This window comes from Rhinichthys klamathensis, unplaced genomic scaffold (assembly GCF_029890125.1).
Source record: "Rhinichthys klamathensis goyatoka isolate OS25496 unplaced genomic scaffold, OSU_Roscu_1.1 h1tg000066l_1, whole genome shotgun sequence".
Taxonomy (NCBI): Eukaryota; Metazoa; Chordata; class Actinopteri; order Cypriniformes; family Leuciscidae; genus Rhinichthys; species Rhinichthys klamathensis.
The window spans coordinates 1,373,304-1,397,212 of record NW_026606609.1 but is presented as its reverse complement, the minus strand read 5'-3'; the positions used below and the strand labels follow the sequence as shown (position 1 = coordinate 1,397,212).

Genomic DNA, 23,909 nt, shown 5'->3' with positions numbered 1-23,909 from the left:
GTGCCCCATTGTGTGCCATGCGCAGAGACAGGCATGATGCCAGTCGCACAGAACTACAGTTTTCTGGCATTTTGAAAGGACTGAGTTTATCCAATGTCAAGGCAGCCAAACTGGATATTGATCTCTCAATCATCTTAAAACAGTCAATTGTTCACCTTATCCTTACATGACATTAGTTTTCCTGCCATTATGTATTGATCATGTGATCGGGAGCTAGCTTAAAGCAACAGTTCACCAAAAAATAACTTGCCCTCATCCTAAAACTGTATTACTCACTTTCTTTTGGAGAACACAATAGAAGATATATTAAAGGATGTTTCAAATGTGTGTGTTTCAAAATATCTTCATCTGTGCTTTTGTTCCTCTCTTGGGTGTTGCTTTGGATAAAAGCATCTGCGAGATGCATAGATGTAAATGTTCAAAGAAGAAAGAACATCATACAGATTTGGAATGACATGAAGATTTTTGTAATACATTTTTTACATACAATGACTTTTTCACAGAGAGTGTGTTATGCCTCAGGTACAAGATCTACCATGTCAAAATTTGTGAATGTGTTTTCCATAGTCTCAGGTATGGGACGTCCCAGTGTGTGTGGCCTGCATACCTTGGCAAACAAAGTTCCCATTGTGCAGTTCTCAGGATCTTACCTTGCTCTTCCCTCACTTTTTCCATTGGAAAGGATGACACTCTTTTTATCTGTCAGACCTGTTGATCTATATTGCTGATATGCTTAGTAAATGTCTCTTCTGAGATACTCTTGCTCCGTAAACAGCTTATCATCTGCATTCATTTTTAAGACTTCCAATATAAACACACAAGCAATTTTAAGGCGTTAATGAAAATTAGATCAATAAATTAGATCTATGCATTAGGTCTTAAAGGTCACATACAAACTGTAAAGTTTCAGGAGTGACAACCGCATTTAAATGCGGAAGTGAGTCCCGTAAATTATTGTTCCATGTGTGTACTAGGGCTGTCACTTTTGTGAAAAAATCCTGATCGATTTTTGAGACATAAATGTTAATTGAATCGATTGTAAAATCGATTTTCCATGTCTAAAGACGTTTCCATTTTCAGCGCCAAATCCATGGACAACTAACAGGCATTAGGACGAACGTAAAGAGTGCGCTTGAGACGCACACAAGTCAGCAATATTTCTGATGATTTACTTGCATGAAGTTTCGTGCACAATGACAAACAGGAGTGCAAGATTCTCGAAAAACAAGCAGAGTGGGCTGCCATAACATCAATGAAAAACATTTCTACATGTTTCCACATGGCTGTTTACGATTTGAAATTTACTAATTTCGCCTACGTAGGCGATTGTAGGCCGAATCTGTATCTGTATGCATGAGACTGTCTGAATACCGGCAGAATTCACATTTTGTTGTAAAAAGAGACACATTATGCAGAAGTATAGTATAGTTTGTATGTGTGTTTGTCAGAGCCTGCAGTTGCTGTGTGACGCGCGTTCGCTGCGGGCGTGTCGTGACGAGCTGGACGCGCTCCGAGAGAAGGCCGTTAAAATCGATTCCCTATTTTCGTTTTCGATACTTGTGTTGCAGGGTTCTACGCTAAGGTTTTTCCCAAGGAGCACATGTGCTCCTAAATGAAAAAATGTAGGAGCACACAAAGAAATTTTGGAGCGCAGTGAAAAACAGTAACAAGTAATAACAAACTATTTATTATATATACACTACATGTGTGCTCCTTCTCTTTGTGTTCAACTATAGTGTGAAACCGTCGATTTGATGCAGAAGTATAAATCACACTTTACAATCACTTTAGTAAAACAGAACAAGGGGAACGTGTTGCTCTCAGGAGGAGGCTAGGAGCACATTGGCACACCTGTGCAGTGGACATCTGCATCTTTCCACTGCAGAGGCTCTTTCCACAACATGGAGGAGAAACTAGTTTAGAGTGTATTAGTATTTACTAGTATTAGTATCCTACTGTAGATTTAGTCGACTAAAATCTTATTGTATTTCGTCGACTAAAACTAACACAATTCAGATGACTAAAATATAATGGGTTTAGTTCAATTGTAATGCATTAATTTAGAATTTCTCTAAAATGTCCAAACCCATATACTCCCAGAGAAAACATCTATTAACCTGTTAATATGAATGATTGTAAAGTTTGAACATGCAATACAGATACAGATTTAACTACTGTGACTTAAAAAAATATCTTAAAATTAAATAAAACCACTTTTCCTAAAGTAGAATAGTCTTCTTTTCAATGAATGTTCAAGTAACGAGCAGTGAATGCTATTATTTCTTTCTTTTGTTGCTTGATGACACAGACCGCATTAGGTTTATTACCCACTGTCACTTTAAGACATCGGATCATGTCCAATGACTTGCGGATCCAATTGCACTGATGCACATCCGACACACTCAAAACTGTTTAAGACATAACCAACATAGTTTACGTGAATACTCTCCAAAATGGACATTACGACATAATGTTGTGTGTATTAGTCCATTTCAGACACGAAAGAGAGCTCAGTTCAGTCCTCGCGCGCTGTGTGTGTGTGTGTGCATGGCTGCGCGCTTCGGGTCGGGTGTGTGCGCAGAAAACCGAACCAAATAGAGCTCTTTTTTTGCGTCGTCACTCTTATTCAGATCTATGTGTCTGCTCTACTAATTCTCCCAGACATTTACATTTTTTAACGTTTGATGAGATGCAGCGCTTGTCAACCCGTGTGCCGCTGTGTATATCAGCACGTTACAATACAAATATGCGCATCTACCACAAACGCAGGACATCAGTTCTTACTGGATCGTCACTATCTAACATTTTTGTCTAGTTTTTATTTGTTGACGAAAATGTCAATAGATTTTCGTCATAGTTTTTGTCATTCAAAACTAGTTTTTATTTAGTTATCGTCTCGTTTTCGATTATGGTAGGTAGTTACTCGCACATTGTGCTCGTAGATCTTTTTTCCGGTTCGCACGTATCGATTTTTAGGGGCATATGCGAGCAAAATGGTCGCACTGTAGAGCCCTGTGTTGGTTGGTCCGATCGATTGTGCAATCGATTTTTGAACGTAAAGTGACAGCCCTAGTGTGTACAGAACACAACTCACTCCCAAAACTGCGATGGTTGACACCGTGGTAGCCATAGAAATGTTTTGGGTGTCTCGCATGTCTGGTATCTGCTATTCTGAACAGAGTAATATCAAAGACATAAAGTACTGAACTATATGTGTATAGAACGGGATTAAGCACTAAAAAGGTAAATCGACAACCGAGTTTATCTGCAGTGTGTATGGCCAAAGTGACAGCAGCCTAAAATATCTGTTGCTGTCTGTGTCCCTAATGTTAATCAAAAACTTGACTGAATAACTTTTGTAGCTTTAATAAGGATTAATTTGATTATTCCATTTCTGTATTACTTCTTACCTGAATACTACTGTTAGACCTATCTGAACATCTTAAAGTTCTATTGAATTTATTTGTGCTATCGCTTGTTATTTGGTTATTTGTTCTTATTTTATGACTGACTGTTTACTTGTCTTTAGTAATGTTTGAAGTTTATATTAGTTAGATTTGTAGTTTTTGCTGTGGTATCAAAACTGGAATCGAGAATTGTAAAATATCCCTGTATCTAAAATGTTGGTGTTGTAACAATCTTAATTATTAGAATACAAAGTTACATGGGTCAAAATCAGTGAAAACAAACAATTTTATACTGGCGGGCCACTGAAAATTTTGGTAGGGCAAGTAAAAATCTGAAGCACCAGGGCCAGTTGGCATTTCTTGGCATTGAGCCCTGTAAGTCCTATGATTCACTTGTGTTTCTTTTACATATCTGTCCAGTAATACACACACACTAACAGAAGGCCAAGCTGTTGCTTGCACACACACACACACATTTTTTTTCATGGTGTTTACCGAGCATGAAAATGGGCCTGTTAATGGGAGAGAGAGAAAAAACACTGTCGCACAATCCTTAATAGGAGGGAACCATGGAGACAAGGGCACAAGGAAAAACTTTATATGATTCAATCTTTCCTGCATGACAGAGCACTGAGTTGTCTTTCCCTTTAATATGAGCAGGCTTGTACATAATGGACATCCATGAGACTGTCTCGTGCATGAGTGTGAACCATCATTCCTGCTTGAGATGGCTGTTAATGGGGTAATTCAGAAACAGCAGGGATCTGAACTCCTGGCCTAAATTCTTTAGAGTCCTCTACCTCGACTTTAGCCATCGATCATGTCTGCTGCTTTTCTGCAGCTCCTTTTCCCCAGCATCCCTGTTGGCAACAGCCCCATTTAAACCCCAGATCCATATATCTTCAGTGACACGGAACACTGCTGACTTGCTCACTTCCTATTATTTATTAAAGGGGCCATATTCTACACTTTTGCAACATACTTTCCCCCCCTTAGAAGTCCACTTTTGAAAAGGGTTCTGGTGGCAAAAACTTATTTTTGACTTGGATGTAAACCCTCTTGCTGAACCACAGAATTCAGCAAGACTGCTTTTGGTACTTTACCTTTTCAGCAAAATCCTTTATATATACTGTATATATGTAAATGAACTCTGTTATGCTGCTGAATACTGAATAGGGGTAAATCTATAAACCATATGTCATATGTTAATGTGCATATGGTGGTGAAGACAGATTTCATTGGCCCCAAATTAAAATAAAATAATAATACTAAATGTTAGGTTTTCTTTACAAATAAACACTTAGCTGACAGGTTTATCTGTTCATCTGAACATTTTGGAGAACATTGCACATCTCCCTGTATGGCAGACATGTTTGATTTTGAGGCTGTCTTCACTTAATTTCTCCTAAATAAGGGTTTTCTGTAAAGTACATAAACAAGATCAACAGATTAGACACTTCCAGACTAACTGTTGTTTACGTATCCTCTCTAGGCCTAATCTCCATTGCATTGGGAGGCGAGCATGTGCACAAGTGTGTGTGTGTGCAGAGTCTTATAGTATTTAGATGGCGTTTTACTGCCTGTTTTCAGGTGTTTCAACATTGTATGCAGTTATTTCCATCTGAGATCACAAATAATCCAGTATCAACTTTAGTATTCTTCCTTTAAAATCCCCCAAATTGCTGGTTTTGCTCTTCTTGGGATGGATGTTGTTTGAAAAGACTCTTGAGAGATCTGGAAGAGCATTCCTGCTGGAAGGATCAGCTGATACAAACTCTTTGAAGATAATTGACCATTGTGAGTTTCTTATTGACATGTTCCGGTCATTCCTTTAGTTCAGTTCACTTTCACGTGTTCCGGTTTGGCTCGCAGTGGATCTACAGGTCACTACGGTCCACAGCCTTCATCTCACCATGCTCCATGCAACTAGCAGCTTTGATTTGACCCACCTATCTCTTCGCTTCCTGACTTCAGTATTAAACATGCTGCTCTTATCTCCTTTATTGGCTGTAAGCGTCACAGGCCCGTTTAGAGTTTCCTGCACTCCCTTCTCAAATATTAGCAGAGCATTTCAGCAGCATTTTTGAGACATTGAGGGAGAACATTTAGGATAAGGAGTAGATTGTGATGAAGCAGTAAACTTTGAGTTCAAAAAGAGGATTTTGAGAAATAATTGAGGTTAATGTGAAATAGTCAGGAATAGTGAAACTGACGATATGATTGGCTGATTTTTCTATGAATTTTCTTTCATTTTCATTTATCTCAAAAATTACAAGCATTGGTATACATTTTACTAGATGTGATGTTATTGCTTAATGCTACGACTGTAAATTGATTACAAATTTGAATCAGAAATTAATCATATACAATATTTACTATAAAAATTCCCAAATGAAGATATTTCAAGGACTTGATTCTAGCAGAAAAAAAAAAAAACGAATTCATTTTAAAAACGATTAATTTTGTCTCATTATTTTATACATATATTTATACATATATTTTTTTATTATTTAATCATATTAGATCAACAAGTTAATTTTACAGCTATGCCGAATGCAATTCTTTACTAATTGTTGGTCATCGACTTTACCAAAAGCATGCTTGTAGATCTGCTGGAGATAAAAGCTTTTGAGCCGTGTCACATAGGAATGAATGAGAACAATTCACACCTCCTCAGGGATCCTCATGTTCCCCAACCTTATGGCCTGAAGGTAGCCTTCAAGAAAATATTTCAAATGAACAATTGACCCCCAAAATGAGGCGGGAGAATTTGAGATGGTGTGTGGGGGCTGTCTTATGCTTTTTAAACAGAAATGTGGCAGAGTTCAGCAACGCCCCCCGATTCCTGTCGAAACCTGTTCCGTTATGCATTAGAGAAAGAAACCCACCTCCATGTCTCCAAGGCTGAGTCTGGGAGCTGAAACAATAGGGTGATCCTGCTGCCTTTCAATGGATAGGTACACGACCCGGCAGTGTGACCTTGCTTATCTCAGCCCTGCATGCAAGATAGGTGTCTTTCACAGGCGACATGTCTACAGATTAGGCGTTAAGACCTATCGCTGCTTCACTAGTCTGCTGATTAACTATCAGTGACAAACCAAAATTGGCTGAAGGAACTGAAAGGTCAACCAAGGGTGAAATAATATGTAGATCTAAAATGTGCCTGGGCTTCTTCAGATTTTGGTTTCCTAGAAACGCAGTTCAAGCTCATTCACACATTAGGAGCAGCTTATGAATGAATATACTGTAAATAAGGGCGAGTGATGTGTGTGAGGGTATGTTGGCAAGGTAAAGTTTAGTGGTTGACTCACAAAACACTTAAATATGTCTAAATTTAATTTCATTAGATAGAAAATATATGTTGTTTGAAAAGATCTGGAGGAGCTTTCCTGCTGGAAGGATCAGCTGATACAAACTCCATATACATTCCTGCTTTGAAGATAATTGACCCACTAAACACTTAAAACACTTAAAAATGTCTACATTTAATTTCATTAGATAGAAAATATAAAGTGGCATCAACAAACAACTGATGGTAGAGCTTTTCTCTAAACTAACTTCAAATTTCAGAGCCACTTTTCAATTTTTTTTAATTAAATGATCTCAAGGTTATTTTTCGTATAAGTCAGTTCCCCTCAGGTTCACACCGATGTCCCAGCGGAATAACCACCGGTGCAGTTCACTATATTAACATATGAACATGTTCCACAAATACATTTTGTCTTCATTTTGAACTATATTTGTTTCATATTTTGAAGCCTAACACTCTTCAATTTGTGAAATGTTTTGGTTGAAAAGTATTTTTGATATGAAAATTCATTTTTACATTTTTAATTGTGGCCGATGTGTCCAAATGCTTTTTGGGGCCGCTGTAGTTTTTTTAATGGCCGGTGCCGATATTGATATTTAGCAAGCAGGGTTGCAGATATTCAACTTGTTTTAAACATCATTTAAGGCCTGTTTACACCAAGGGCAATATAACAATAATAACTATAAAGTTTTAATAATTCTAGTTTTATGAGAATAGTCTAAACCAAAATTACAATGATAACGACACAGAGGCTGGAATCAATTTCATAACGATTTTTTTCCAGCTGATGAATGATAAAAATGAAGACAGCCAAGCAGAATCCACCCAACTTGTTATAGTTATATTGTTATCGATATCTCTATATGTTTCTTGGTTTGTTACTGACCAACTTCAACCAACTAAAAACTATGTAAATCCACCTGCCATGGTTTTCCAGTAGAATAACATAGAATAAGTAGAATATATATTTTTTTTGGTAAAACTGGATAACCAGGGGCGTAAACAAAACTCTTTCCCTATTACTTTATATAGTGATATTACTAGCATTGCACTTAATCGGAATTTTATCAGAATTTTCCATATTTCATTTCTCAGCAGCAGCTCTTAGTCATTTGAATGAACTGACATTATGAAGTCAGACTATTAATAGTCTAATGCTAATGTGATCGGTCCATACACAAAAGTTTCTTTCTACATTTTGGGCACATTGGTGTAAAGTTCAGACTGTGGTTTAGGCCCCGATGTCTCATATTCTTTTCTCTAACTTGCTCTGATGAATAGATGCGAATTCACACTCAGCTGAACTGGCAGATTTACCCATCGCTGATGGCAGTGACACGTACACAGTGATTCCTTACATAGAAATAGAATTATTCCGTACTCGCCTGAATACGCTAAATACTTAGTTCCTTGTGAGCAATCTTTCCCTTTCATCTCTCTCTCATTATTTCCCTTATGTTCTTTAATCCTCCCTCTGCACACTGATAGATGATAGTGTTTTTTTGGGAGTTTAAAGTACTTGCTACTAAAAAGACGGGAAGGGATGGAGTGAATGTGAGGCCTTGTTAATGAGATGGTAAATGTTTGTTTTTGCCGGGTCAACAAGAGCTGTTGTTGGAGTCTTTCATCCATTCAATGGCTCATTGGTTGGGTTGGGCCTGAGAGGGGAGGGGAAGTGTATTTGTTGCGGAGAGGGAGTCACTTTGGTTAAGGGGGCAAATAGAGGGATATAAATACCTTTCCCCCTCCCTTTGCCCTGAAGGGGGCTGTTTTCACGGGTCTTTCCCCTCCTCTAGGCCCCACTTTTAATCAAGACACAGAGAAGGGCATTCAGGAAAATAGAAAAGGATGCACTTTAAAAGTGGATTCTAGCCTGCCATTGCCTGTGGAAGTGAATTTATTCTGTATGTATTCTGCACAGTGTACAGTAGATGCATTAAAACGTGGTGCTACGGCTCTGATTTACAGTTCCAAAGTGTCCTTTAGGGAGATTTCTGAACTTTGCCCCCAAGCATGAGAACCCAGGAGAGGAATGACAAAAAGAGTGATAAATCCATCCCTCCTCTCCATCTGAGATAAACAGGGGAGATAAACAAGTCTAAAAAGACCTCCATTTGAAAGGCCATAAAAGTTTCAATGAGTGAGGAGGGCTCCAAATACAGATGACGTGTGGCAACTATTCCTGAATTTGACTTGGTGGTACATGCTTGTGAAATCCCATCACTCCTCAAACACTGCATTTTGAGTATTTTTACTTCAGTTTCCACTAATGTTCCACTTTAGTGCTTTTTAGAAGCTACGTATCCATTTTTTATTTCATACTCTTAATTACCCTGTTCCTATTCTAAGAGTTTAATTTCTCACCAGGCTATGCATTCACAGCATACTATATCATAAAGTTTTCCATAAATATCATTAGGGTCAGTGCTGTCATTGTGATGCTCAATAAGGGCGCTGTCAGCCGCGCTGATCGTTATCGGCCGATAATAGCTTTATATAGTGATGATCGGTGGTCTCTATAAAAGTCTAGATGACGCAAAACTTGTGAGACAAATTTTCTGTTTTCTATTTCTATTTTTCATTTGTATCTTTATTCTGTTGTATTTATTTGTGCTACTGCTTTTAATTTATTTGTTCTTATTTTACTGGCTGTTAGTCAATTCAATTCAAAATTCAAAATCCTTGTGCTGTGGCAGCTGTCTAAGCTATTAAGCAAAAAAATACCCATTGTAAAAACACAAATCCATAGAGTGAGGTTGTGCTTATTATTAAAACAAATAGCAAGAAACAAAAAGCATTAAAAGTCATTCATTTTATTTAAGATAAAAATATAAGATAAAGGTAAATTTAAGATTTTATTATTAAAACAAATAGCAAGAAACAAATAGCATTCATTTTATTTAAGATTTTTATTCTTATTTTACATGTATACATAGTTTTCCATGGAGCATTAGGTCATGAATATTTGTCTCAAAAGTCTTTTTATTCACACATACGATGACCTCAGTCCCGGCGCCATGGGCGGGCATTGGGGGGCCTGGCCCGCCCTGTGAGTCACTAGTGCCCGCCCTGAGCGAGTCTCTCCCTTCAACAACTCCACTTCAAGTCCCACCAGTCCTTGCTTGTTTGCACAATATCTTTTTTATCAATAGGCTACTGTTATCAAAAGTTATCCTTTTGAATATACATAACTCCTGAATAAAAAAAAAAAAGTGTTTGGTCTGATTTTTTTCTAATTGTAAACGGATTGATTGGTTTGTCGATAGAGAGCGCGGAAATGCATGTGATAGCGGTCTTATTAAGCGAGTCATTTATTCAAACGTTTCGTTCAAACGCCATAGAGAAATGCACATTTCATACGGATTACATGAGCAGGGAGCAGTCTGTAGTCTGTTTTCTTTCGTTTTGAACTGTTCTGTTTAAAAGTAGACATGTCTGTGAGGCGGGCTACCTTATACGCCTACACGAGTTTCGGTTCAATTGCGACGAGCTCCAGTTCACTTCACGCGCTGGCGCCTCCGGTTCGTCATTATCGTCTGCTATATTTACTTCTTATTTATTAAATCCATCCAGGCAATTGGTTGATGAAATATTGATTAAAATTAAGATACAATTAATACAAAACGAAATTCACTTTAAAGAAAGGTTTTGCTTTCTGTTTGATGTCTCTGTGAAAGTTTTAAAGCATCTTTTAGTGCCAGAGCGCTCACGTCCGTAACATTGTTTTTTCCTCATAAATGCGAACACGAAAAATAAAATGAAATGAATATTTTATGCTCTGTGGAGACTACTGTTAGCCTACTCATAATTTGTATTCTGAATACGTAATACGTTGTATTACTTTGAATGAGTGTTTATGCTTTCGAGGTTTTTAAATAAGCTTGATATGTGTTTGGGAAGATGTTTATGTTTTGTTGACATGTCGAGTTTTTTCGGTATTATATTTCGTTTTTTTGGCTAAACAGCACAAGACTTTAATTAAGTAGGCTAACGTTAGCCATCCTGTTTGTGCTGCGTGATTTAAAGAAAAGTGCGCTCTTGCTCACACGATCAGCATGGTGATCTTGTGTTTTCTCCTAAATAAAAGCTCAAAGGTTTATTTCTTACAAGTGAAGAAATTAGGACAAAAGTAGTGTAATTTTCCTATTTTATAGCTTAATATAAAATACGATGTAATGTAGACTGAGACTATAATTAACAAGATGTTTGAGCCCTCTTTAGGTACAAGTCAATGCTTTTTCTTTGTTCAATGTGCACAGTTCATGGGTCGAAGCCGGTTGAAGCTCTTAATTTTGAGCTCTCAATGTGCACCAGATTGATGCATTTAAACTTAAAATGTACAAAATTTTCTTGCGGGGGAGAATGCCCCCGAACCCCCCTAGGGACAGAGGTCCACACAACATGCCCAATTTTTTTTCAATAATAATTCACAGCACCCCACTGATTACCTGAAAACACCTCTCAAACCTACTTAAAAAATTAAATCGAAATTTGCGGAGGCAGTGTGTAAACGTACCTTTAGCGTCAGTAGCCTATTATATAATTATTATGCTCTATCGATCATTGCATAGTATCATAATCGATTCTGTTATGATGCAATGAGGTTGTTTTCATTTGTGCCCCCCTGAAAAAAATGAATGCCCGTCCGTGAATTTGTGTCTGGCGCCGGGTCTGGATGACCTAAATGCTTTTCTATGATGGGCATATTTTTAATATCAAGTAGTTTGGCATAATATTCTATTATAATAAATTATATATATTATGTTATTATTTATTAGATGATAATAATACAAATTGCTTCACTGCTTATCAAGTAGGCTATGTGGCCACACACACACACAAACACACAAAAGAACTTATTGGATAACCCCAAGTATTTTTTAATTAATTAGATCATTCACAGCTGTACCGAATTTGTTGTTTTTTAAACGGATCCCTTGTTCTCTTGTTCCACTGGTGACATCACAGTAGCATTCTAAGCAGAAGCTTTACTGTATATAAAGCTGATGCACCTCAGAGGCTCATAACAGCAGTAGTTGAGAAAAGTTATCAGTGTTGCCTGGGTACTACTGATCAAATACCAGTTTGTAGGTCAGTAGATAACTGTACAGTTCAGATGGCTCAAGGTGAACCTTTTGACGGCAACATCGCTGAAGATGTCATTCAGCTTGACGATTTCGAAGAGTTAGTTATTTTTGATTTGTGGCCGCAATATGTGATTAACGTAACAATTATAGATGAGCATATCGAGAGAAATGGTGTAGAAATACGCATGCCACATCGATTCACTGTTTTCAACCCAGGTTTTTATATTAGGTTGGTTCGAAGATCTCTCACTTTACTTGTTCAGTATTTCCTGACACATGGTCCTGAAAGCAATCCATTGCTCTCCATGCTGGCCTGGAATGCGGATTACTGGTCCATCAATTTTAATGCATCGGGTGAGTCCTTGGAAATTGCGTTTTATCCAGTGTATATTAATAGCCCACCGACAGAACGTGTGGAGACATCTATGAGTGAGTCCAGCACTGATGATGAACAGCCTGGACTATCTCATCGGGTTAACAACAGCTCTGAGATCAGATATGGGGGATCACAAATTAATGCGTCCAGCACCGATGATGAACAGCCTGGACTATCTCATCTGGTTAACAACAGCTCTGAGATCAGATATGGAGGATCACTGAATGGGTCCAGCAGAGATGATGAACAGCCTGGACCTTCTCTCCAGGCCAACAACAGATCTAAGATCATATCTGGAGGATCACATATGAATGAGTTCAGTACAGATGATGAACAGCCTGGACCTTCTCGCCAGGCCAACAACAGTGAGATTGGATCTGGAGGATCCAGAACACCCTCTGACGATAGCTCAAGCAGTCAGGTTGAGATGAGACTGGGTGCTAAAAGAAAAATAAACACTTCTGGCAGTTCAAAGAGTAGAGAACGGAAAAGGAAGAGATCAGACCACCACTCTGATTCTGATTCTTCAAGTTTTTCACTCATCTCAGGCATTTCTTCTCCAGGATCACTTGGAGAAACATCCAGAGATGATGAACAGCCTGGACCTTCTCACCTGGTCAACAACAGATCTGAGATCAGATCCGTAGGATCCAGAACACCTGCTGACCAAAGCTCAGGCAGTCAAGTTGAGATGAGACAGGGTGTTAAAAGAAAAAGAAAGACGTCTGACAGGTCAGAAAGCAGAGAAAGGAAAAAGAAGAAATTGCGTTTTGATTTAGATAATGATCAGCCTAGACCTTCTCACAGAGACAACATTGAGGCCAGAGCAGTAGAATCATCTATGATTGGGTCCAGCACAGATGATGAACAGCCTGGACCTTCTCACCTGGTCAACAACAGATCTGAGATCAGATCCGGAGGCTCCAGAACACCTGCTGACCAAAGCGCAGGCAGTCAGGTTGAGATGAGACAGGGTGTTAAAAGAAAAAGAAAGACGCCTAGCAGGTCAGAAAGCAGAGAACAGAAAAATTATAGATCAGACCACAGCTCTGATTCTGATTCTTCAAGTGATTCACTCAGTTTTCTCAGATTTTCTTCTCCAGTATCACTTGGAGAAACACCCAGAGATGATGACCTGCCTGGACCTTCTCACAGAGGCAACAACAGTGAGGTCAGAGCATCTGCTGACCCGAGCAGCCAAGATGAGTCGAGACTGGGAAGAAAAAAAAAGAAACAGAAAGACTTCTGACCACCTAGACACTCAAAGCAAAAGGAGGAGATCTGACCATTAGTCTGATTCTTCAAATGATTTTTTCATCTCTGGCTTTTATTCTGCTGCATCACTTGTAGAGACCTCTGTTTGACCATAGAGCAACCAAGATGAGTCGAGACAGGGAGGGAAAAAATAAAAAGACTCTAACTAGGGTTAAAATCCTGGGTTATCTTGCGTCATGTTTCACATTACTCATAATCTACCTGGGGTTAAAAATTAATCCTGGGTATTCATAATGCATCACACTGTTCATTCCTTATCCCTGGGTTATCATCCTTATTTGCATATTTGCGGTGTCATTGGTTGGACAAACTCAGCATAGAACCTGTTTACATAAAGGCTCTAGCATTGTGCATCCTTTATTATATACTTTTCGGATTTCTTCCCTCCAGTTGTCGCATTTTCTGTCACCATTTGAAAATTTCCCCTCAAAGGCTGAAACAGCATACTTTTTAGACAAACTGTGGTGTTTCTGTGACTATACAAAGCCTGTTATTGGCTTGGGTTTCATAACCCTGGGTAAAATGCAGTGCTAACCCCACTTCTAAATTACATGTGTGAAACGTTCCTTTACCCGGGGTTTAAAGCAGGGTTTTTAGAACGACGATAATCTGGGGTTAAGTGCAGTGTGAAAAGCTATAAAGACTTCCGAGCACCCAGACAGTCAAAGCAAAAGGAGATCAGACCAGTAGTCGGATTATTTAAGAATTTACAAAATAATCATTTAAATTCGAAAAATAAACATTTAAAATAAACAGATTTATTAGTTCTTCTTGGTTCTGTCTGCAGTCATAGTATTTTTCACAAATAAAGAAACTTTTTTTTAGATGTTATGCTGTAACTTAGTCACCACACATTTAAAAAAAAAATTCTTTCGATAACTCACCTCTAATTGGAAATTGCGTTCACGTGCTCAACAGGCATGTCTGTGATTGGCTACAATGCTCAACACTTTGAAATCAAATTGTAAATAGAAACCTCTTCATAAAACATGCACACAAATACACACCGGAGCTCTTGAAAGCAGCGTCTATCAGCCGGTACCGAACTGACCTGGTATTCGGTACTACCAGTACTGGAGAAAGTTTTAAAAAGATTTAAATTTAAAGATTAAATTTTCTTTTTACATTTAAATATTTAAGTGATACTTATTGAACTAATGATGCATTGACATGGAAATTGCAGTTCATTTAATGAGTCATATCTTGATTCAGTAAGTTCATTCAGTGAAGGATTTGTCAAATCAGGAACAGGAACCAGGAGTCTTAAACAATTAATTAAAAAATGACTCATAAGAGTGATTGATTTGTTTGTAAATCAGACTGTTCCGGTGGCATAAATGTAGAGAATATTATGTTGTGTTTGAATTAAATAAAAATATGAAAGTATATACAATATGTGCAAATATTTATGTAATAATCACTCTTATATAAAATATACCGCTACATGACAGTCATATATAAAAGTAACAGTTGCAATAATGTAATACTTTGTAATAATAAAAACAAAAACGCTTCAGAGATCAAAGTTAAATGAAATACTCTGAAATGCGGTTGTAATATCTCACTAATGCTGTCCACCCAAAAATGAAAACTCTATCATCATTTACTTACCTTCATGAACACAAGATGGTGTGAGGAATGTTTTTTGGAAGTATGTGCTCTCCGATGTTGTTTGGTTTTTAACATTCTGCAAAATATCTTCTTTTGTGTTCCACACAAGAAAGAAAGTCGTACAAATTTTGAACATAAGCATGAGAAAATTATGATAGAAATTTCATTTTTGCGTGGACTATAACTTTAAACAGAGGAACAGCTTATCAGCATATGCCACACAAATCCACAACACGCCAAAAAGATGCTCAATTTGAGATCTTCTCAAATCTTCGCTCAAGATCTTCCCTTTATCGTTTCAGTGGCCATTTAAAACTGGTCGCAGTTGAGAGAGTGAACCATGTCTAATGTAGCGCTAGTGGTAATTCATGGTGCTGAATGAGAGGGCATCTGCCTTCACCACATCTAACCTCTCAGCGAGTTCCCAGAGGAGCACAAAAGGATTTCCGACTGTGCTGGGCAGGATTGTTTCCTGCTTCCTCTTTCAGGACTTTTCAATGGCAGAGGAGATGGGGGTTCACCAATGATTCAAGACTCTTAATGCTTGATCAAGGCTATACACAGAGCCCATGCATTCACTTTTATTTAAACACTTTACTTAGCAGGGCGGAGAGGGAGACTTGAGTTACATTCGTCAATCTTAGCTTTCCGTTTTCGGTCTATTTCTGTGTGTAATTAGGTTGCACTTGAGTATAACAGGCTCTTCGTGGAGACATTGACACAATTCTTGAAGTTGACTGCTTAGTGTATTGCAGAGAAGATCATTTTAAATTATGTTTTGAACAGTTTTGGTATGTTTCAGTCCTTGGATTTGTTTGGCTGATTGTCATTGTAAGAGCGTTGATGTACAGTCCAACGGTGCTGGGGTTTGTATCGCCTGTCCGTCTTAACACGTTCCAGAAAGACTCAGTCAGTGTAATAGTAGAATTAGAGGATTTTTTCTTTCTGCAGGTTACATCAATATGCCAGTTTGTGGCAGCATGTGCCTGTCTTTATGAGTGAGTCATTGAATGATTAATTCTACTGATTTGTTCAAAAAACACTGATTCATTCTGGAATTAAACAAGTGGCGATCTTTATGAGTGAGTCATTAAATCAATAATTCAACTGATTTGTTTAAAAACACTGATTCATTCTGGAATGAGACAAGCAACACATTTGAGTGAGTCATTGAATCATTCATTCTACTGATTTGTAAAACAAACCCAAAAAACAGATTCATTCTAGAACGAAACAAGTGACTGTCTCTGAGTGGGTCATAGAATCATTTGTTCAGAAAACACTGATTCATTCTGGAATGAAATAAGTGACTGTCTTCATGGGTGAGTCATTGAATCATTCATTCAACTGATTTGTTCAAAAAACAGATTAATTCTGTAACGAATCAAGTGACTTGTCTTTGAGTGAATCATTGAATCATTCATTCTACTGATTTGTTCAAAAACACTGATCCATTCAGAAACAAAACAGTCTCTCAGAATGTATAGCATTCCATCTCCCTTTTTTCCTCTGTGATCTTCAAATACTAAACCTACTGTAAGTGAAAAGCCACACATGGAAGTACCTAAAAGCTGTTTCACTTTTTTTCATTTGTTCTGGAGAGCCATGGGAACTCCCCTTGAGTCCTGTGTGTGTGTGTGTGTGTGTGTGTGTGTTCTAGAGCAGATGGGAGAAACACAGATACTACACTCTGACTATACTCTGGGATATCTAATTAGAGTCTGGAAAGCATCTGGGAGACAGAAAACACCCACCACTCTTTCCCAAAGACTCACAGGACTAGCCAAGAGCAGAACCAGAAGGTTAAACACTGAACTACCAATAATTAGCCACTTGACCTCCCAGTTCAGGAAAGAAAAGCACAGATAGCCCACTCCCTCTGATCTTCCCATGTGATTCCAAAGGGGCTATAATTATAAAAATGCCTGGTCAGGATAATGATGCTGATGATGGAAGCAAGATAATTACTGAAGTAGGATAGAGGAAAAGCTTTTAGAATTAAGTTAAATAGACACATGGAAAAGTCAGGTTAAGTCCCAAGGAAAGCTAAGACGTAACATTTAATTACGCTTGGAATTCACAAATCCCACCACTTCTACCCTACCTCACACCCTGCAGCAAGCATTCCCAAATCCAGTCATGGTCCTCAGAGGAAAACATACAGTATATTCCTGTAATGCTCAAATTATCCCAGACTGATAGTAGTGCTTTTGCAGGAGGGGAGGATGGGATAGGCATGCAGAGCAGGTGTGAACAGATGACCACCCTTCAAACTCATCTAACCCCCTCTCTCTTATGCCTTAGGGCTGGTAACACACACACACACACACACACACACACACACACACACACACACACACACACACACACACACACACACACACACACACACACACACACACACACACACACACACACACACACACATTCATACCTTAGCTGCCCATCCAGCATTCCCAGGAAATGAACTGTGATTATACATGTCATCGGTGACATCCCTCTGTCTCGAAGCTGAGAACTGATGAACAGCGTGTCTTTCTCAATACATTACTAAAGTCTACAGGAATGAGGTTAGCTCACATGAGGCCAAGAGCTCTCTTGTCTGCGAGGGCTTATGGCAGCATATAGATGCCTTTCAGTGGCGTTGTGCTTTCTGAACATTCCCGCACTGGGTCGGTGAAGCACACCTGTTTGTGAATGTTGCCATTTTTTATGGGGTGTTTGCACCTCTGGACACTTTTATAGCATGTGGTTTAACAGTTTAAATGTAGTATTTAGGAGCAGACTGTTACATTTGACTAAGTGTGCTTATGGTCATTTCAGTCATGGGTAAGTTTAGATGCTCATTGCTTGGCACAGTCCTCTTAAAAAAAAAAAGACTATATTTTCATCATGTATAAAGAGCCATTTACACTACAGCATGTATTTGAAATAGAAATGTTTTGCAAGTCTTTACTTTTTTTTTTGGATCAATTTAAAAAGTGTTCTTGGTGAATAACAGTATTTATTTTTTTATAGAAAAAATCCACTTGCCCCAATTTACTTTAGAAAGGTAGTGTATACTGTGTGCAGTAGTAAGTGTGATATTATGAACACATGTTGTTTTCAACATGCTTTTTGGTCAAAAGTGTAATATTGGAATATTATGTGGAAAATATTTTCTTCATATCAAGTTAACGATGTATGCCCGATATTAGAATATAAGAGAAACATTTTCAGTTCAGTTCAGATATATTTTTATGGCACATTTTATAGGATTACTTTTCTTCAGTTTTTTTCTTGTGACCCCCTGAGGGACCCAGTTTGAAAACCTTTGGCCTATAGGAATAGTTCATCCTAAAATAAAATGTTGAGTTTTTAACGACATAAGGGTTCGTATAAAAATGACATAATTAAACATTTTGGTTTAACTATACCTTTAAGCTCTTTGAGCTGCATAAAGCATTCAGGGCTAACACTGTCCTCTTGTCCTTTTTTCGGGCTGTCTGGAGAGTTCCCTATCAGCGTGGCGGAAAGCTATGCAGGCCTTTTCTTCAGAGCTGTATGTTTTGTCATAGTGTGGGATTTTGAGTGCAGATTACCAGTGTCTGCTCATGTTCACACTTGCTCGGATGCTAACAGTAGCCAGATTTCAGCTATGAATAAGAGTGTTCAACAGAAAAGTGTGTCAGGACACACATTTATGCACTGAATCTTCAATTACATGGTTTGGACACATATTCATCTTACTTTATTCTTTCTCTGTTGCCTCTATCTGCTTTGCATTACTTGTCCTTTCAGTCTCTTATCCTAACTTTAGTATTTTGTCTTCTCTTACTGGCATCATTGCCTTGAGGAGCCAAAAAATGTGTTTTAAAATACCTTATCTGTACCCACGTGCTTCTTGACTTCAAGTCTTTACTTGTTTTGTTGGGGTCTTCCATAGACAGATATGCGTATTATGTTCTTTCTTAAAGATGTTTTTCCTGTGCATAATAAGTGGTGTTTGCTGAGTATCTTCACTATTGCTCATACTTGAGGTTAGAAATTTGAAGAAAGTGAACAGATTTGCAATTTTTTGCCTGTGTTGGTCTAAGCAAAAAACAACAACAACAACACCAAAAAATATCCCATAGCTGGCTGTATCTAAAGATTGGAATATTATAGTAACTTGAGAGCGGGTTCTTTTGACTTTAGCTAGTAAGCAACTCGCCCTAGCAACAACTCAGAATACCTAACAAGAAATGCTCTTGTGGTTCATTTTCGTGTTTGGAAAGAGATAAAGTATCCAGTGACTCATGTCCTGCGGTTACATGTACCGGTGTTGTAGTGTGTGTATATGCTTTGAGAGGTGATAGACAGTATAAGAGGATTCTTTACTGTCTGTGCTGTTTTCTGTGACTCTGTAGCTGTGAATTGATGGCAGTAAACACAGCTCTCGCAGGCATGTCTGGAATGGACTGTAAGGGTGGGATCCGTTTGCCCTGATCAGATTCTGTCTCTAGGGGGCAACAGCTGTGTTTGATCTTTGAACTCTGGAGTGACCCATCATAGTTTCATTTTACTAAACCATGTACATACCAGTTAACGATGTAACAGGATTTATGACATGCGCCGGGACTCCAGGTGTGAAGGGATGCGTGCAGCTGTTACGGCATCCCCCGTTGCCGTGGTAATCCCTCCTCCTCCTGCTCTCCTTATAAGCATGCCATTATTCTCAAGCCTGTCTGGCGCTCCGAAGTCGGACCGACTGAGGTTGTGATAGGTTCCATTCCTGCGGCGCAACACCGGTGTCTTTACACAGACAGCCGCTTGCATCATGGCAGGATGTGGTATAAAGATAAAAAATATAATGGAAGGAGGAAGAGGATAGGAGGAGGGAGAGAGGGAACAAGTAAAGCTTATAGGGATTGAGTGGGTGTGCAACCCAGTGTTCATTACTATAGTACTCTGTTAGGCTCATTCACACCAAGTGTGAGTTTCTTGCACAAAAATATATATATATAGTCCAACATAAGGTTTTTAAAATAAAATAGTTTCTCTCTATTAACTGTAAACTGATGATTTATTGGGTCACACTTTATATTAGGTGTCTTTAACTACTATGTAGTTACTTAAAGGCGTAGGTAGAAATCCCCCAAAATACTTACCCGTATCCCACCTCGATAGCAGCAAAAGTGCTTTACAATACAACACGAACGCAATCCATACAATGTACTTATTTTTTAAAGGCAGGCTAGGTAAAAATTCCCAAAAATACTTTTTTCCAAATTTGTTTAAACTGTCTTTATATATAAGGTTAGGGACAGGTTTTATGGTATAGGTAGATTTAAGGGTGAGTTAAGCGCCAAGGGAAGGAATAGCAGTGTAACTATTAGATGTAATTACATAAATAATAATAATAATATAATAAGTAGTATTATATTATAATAAGTACATTATACATAAAGACTTTAAGTAAAGTGTTACTGAAAAAATATGTAGGTGTAGGTAGGGAAAAGCATAAAGTACTAGATGAGGGTGTGGGAGAGGGAATGAACATACTTTATACGGACATACATTCACTTTGAAGCATGTTCAGACATGCACAGATCACCTCACCATCACCAATGCTGTTCACTTATTCCTGCAACAGGCTTCTATACAGTCAAAAAGAGTTTAAATAAATGTTACTCAATATGCCCCACATAACACATGAGCACTTATTCCAGAATGAAACAACTTAGACAACTGAATCAGGTAATAGCTCTTTGGAAATATCAACCCATGTTTAGTTTTGTCTTTTGTTTAACAACGTTACATTTCCATGTCCTTTTTCCCTGTTGACGAAGGTGTTGCCGGTTTCTCAGGTGCTTAATGATTGGCCAAGGATTCACAGTCCCCAAACCTGTGTGTTTCCAAACTTATTACTGTGGCAACACAAAGAGGAATTTGTGCAATCATTAAACACAACTGGACTTTTATTGTACATTTCATACACACGACACTTACCTCACGCTGCAGCAAACACAGCCCAACCCAACCAAATAAAGAGCTTTTTCCAGTAAGTAGCCACCTAGAAACTACTCACAACACCCTAGCACCCCCAAACCATCCAGAAGACACTAGCACCAAGTAGCAAGCACTTATAACCACTCAGAGCACCATAGCTTCAAGCCAGTGAGGCTTTTTTTTTTTTTACTGTGGCAACCACTATTTTTTCATCAGAAAGAATAAAAATGTACATCTAAATCTTTATTGTTCCTACATTTTAATTATCTCTCCAGTTTTTTTGTTCCTTTTTAATAAAAAATGTATATCATTTGAAATTTGGTGACCTTAGAGACATGATTTTGATGGTTTAAAGCTCTGTTTAGTTAACTCTAAAGGCATTACAGCCCATAAGACATTGGGATGGGTCCAAATGGTTAGATATAATCTCATCCTCATATAAAACTTCCTGCCTCTTGACAGAAGCATGTTGCATCTCTCATCATGGTCCTAGTAAATGTCAAATGCAGACGCACACACACACACACACACACAGTCTGAAGTTCAGGTTCATTCACACCCCTGTGACCAGCGGGCCGTCTGGCAGATGGAAGAAAGAGCATCTGATCCCCATTTCAAAGCGCCCACCTTTCCACCTTGCTAGTCCCGTCAGATATTTCCACAGATGTGTTTTTGTTCTGCGTATCTGTGAGGAGGCTTGCGTTGACAAAAGCCCCTGATGTGGCTGAAGTGCTTCTTTGTAGCAGTGGGGCTTTTGGGTTGCGTTGCATTGCATTGAGGGGTTGTGGAAGTTAGTATAGATGGTGGGGGATGGTTTTGTGTGTGTGTGTGTGTGTGTGTGTGTGTTGAAGGGGATACTGTGTTGTCAGAGCTGAGGGGCTTAGAGAGGAAGTAGATGGATGTTTAAGCATTAAGCCTTTGGCTTTCCTAAGGAAGACACTTTTCCAGTAAGATTAAATGAAGAATGTCTGATATTTATAATAGGATGCCTCATTATGAATTATTCTTATTGTTATATATGTATTAAACTTATACAGAACAGCCGTTCCCTTGAGAATGCGCCATTGTGTTTTGGGAATGGTAGAGATAGCAAAAAGAACACAAATGAATGTCAGGTGGTTATCACATAAGACTAAAATGGGCCAAGGAGATGCTGCTGATCAGGTGAGTTTTGGCTTTCATCAGAAATGTTATCTCCCTGTAAACAAATTTGAAAGAAATATTTTTATCTTAATTCCATGATCCATGTTTTTCCATGATTCCACGTTCTTTGGACAAGAATGATAAAGTTCTTATAAATCTATTATGTATCTGGTAATGCATTCAGAAATTACACCTCTTTTATCATTTCTGAATTAAAATGTATTTGTAAATTTTAGATTTTTAGTTTTAGTATTGATATATTATCGAGTTTGTTGTTTTGTTTTTTTTAAACACCTGTAATCTGACAAATGTAAGTCAGCATGGACAACAAGCACAAAATAATTTTGTCATTATGTGACATTATAACCATAAAACAGGAAAATATTTCACAGACTGTGACTAAATGCCCAGATCACTAGGCCTATGTAAAAAAAAAATATATAATAATGATTTGAATGAACACATTTTTTAATGTTATACAAGATTAAACTAGGCTGTATTTTTTTTTTAATTGTTGAAATGACTTACAGCCAAATTGATTATACTTGCAAATGTAGTATTTGTATATTCTTACAAACAGTATTAATCTCCAGATTACCTTAGCATGACATCATTTAAAAGTCATGATGTCATTACTTCCTCCTTTCTGTCTCTCTGGGGCAGAAATACTGCCTGTTGATCGAGTCATGCTTATGGAGTGAGTTCAGGGAAAACAGTCCAATTATGTCCATGTCTTTGATCAAGACTGTGGGAGAACATCTGTGAACCTCAAAGACTTTATCAATCTATCAGTCATATAAAAGACAGAGACAGGATTGATATTGATATGTGATGACTTTATGTGAAAAGGAAGTTTAAGGTGGTGGTGATGTCATCGCCTCCATTAAAGTATAGAACGAGCTTCAGTCTTCAGCTCCAGTGGATGCATGTACTGTATAACCAAGGTTAAACTAATGTATTGTACAGTGCTAAGGTCGGTTCATTGTCTCTAAGTTTATTGTCACCAATTTGTTTGTTTTTTGGCCATTGCTGATACTGATAGAGCAAGATGGCTGATATTCAGTAATGCAGATATAAATGATAGAGTTTATGCAAATAAGACATTATTCATATTGTGAACTTATATTGAATTCTTTTCATTCCTCACAGCTTTTTCATGTTGCATACGTGCTCATCAAGTTTGCCAACTCGCCCCGGCCGGACCTGTGGGTTCTGGAGCGCTCCATTGACTTTGGGAAAACATACCAGCCATGGAAGTTCTTCGCCTGTGAGTAACCGAAATGAGCTTTTTATCACTGTTCTTGTGTGTTATGTTCACCTCCGGTTTTCAACATAGTAATGAAAACAGCTTCATGAACATTGTGTGGCCTTCAGTGATTGAAAAGGAATGTATTATAGGAATGAAAGTGTGGGTTAAGTGAGAAAGGTCAGGTTTTGGACAGTTCTTTCTGTTCTCTGGCTCTAGGGTTTGCAAACACACATATTGTGTTGTTTTGTTTGTCACTGAAGGCCATCAGTAGTGTAGGTGTACAATCCTAGCAACAATAACTACACCCCTTGGCTGGCATTTGGAGGTTTGACATTATCAGCATAATGAAATGTGATTTTCAGTTGTTTTGCTAATCGCACAGTACAAAACAAAGACGCTAGAGAAAGATGGAGTAAACATTTTGTGACAGATTGCTGTGTGTCGTATATTTCATAAGTAGATTATTTTATAGATACTCTAA

General features: G+C 38.1%; 1 protein-coding gene across 2 annotated transcripts in view; it reads left to right on the top strand.

Annotated features, from left to right (window-relative positions):
* Nucleotides 1-23,909, top strand: part of lama5 (laminin, alpha 5) — an 80,781-nt gene that overhangs the window by 9,062 nt on the left and 47,810 nt on the right. For both annotated transcript variants that reach the window (XM_056250026.1, XM_056250025.1), the window contains exon 3: nucleotides 23,329-23,446. In XM_056250026.1, coding sequence (XP_056106001.1) covers nucleotides 23,329-23,446 — 118 coding nt within the window. The remainder of the gene's footprint in view (nucleotides 1-23,328; nucleotides 23,447-23,909) is intronic.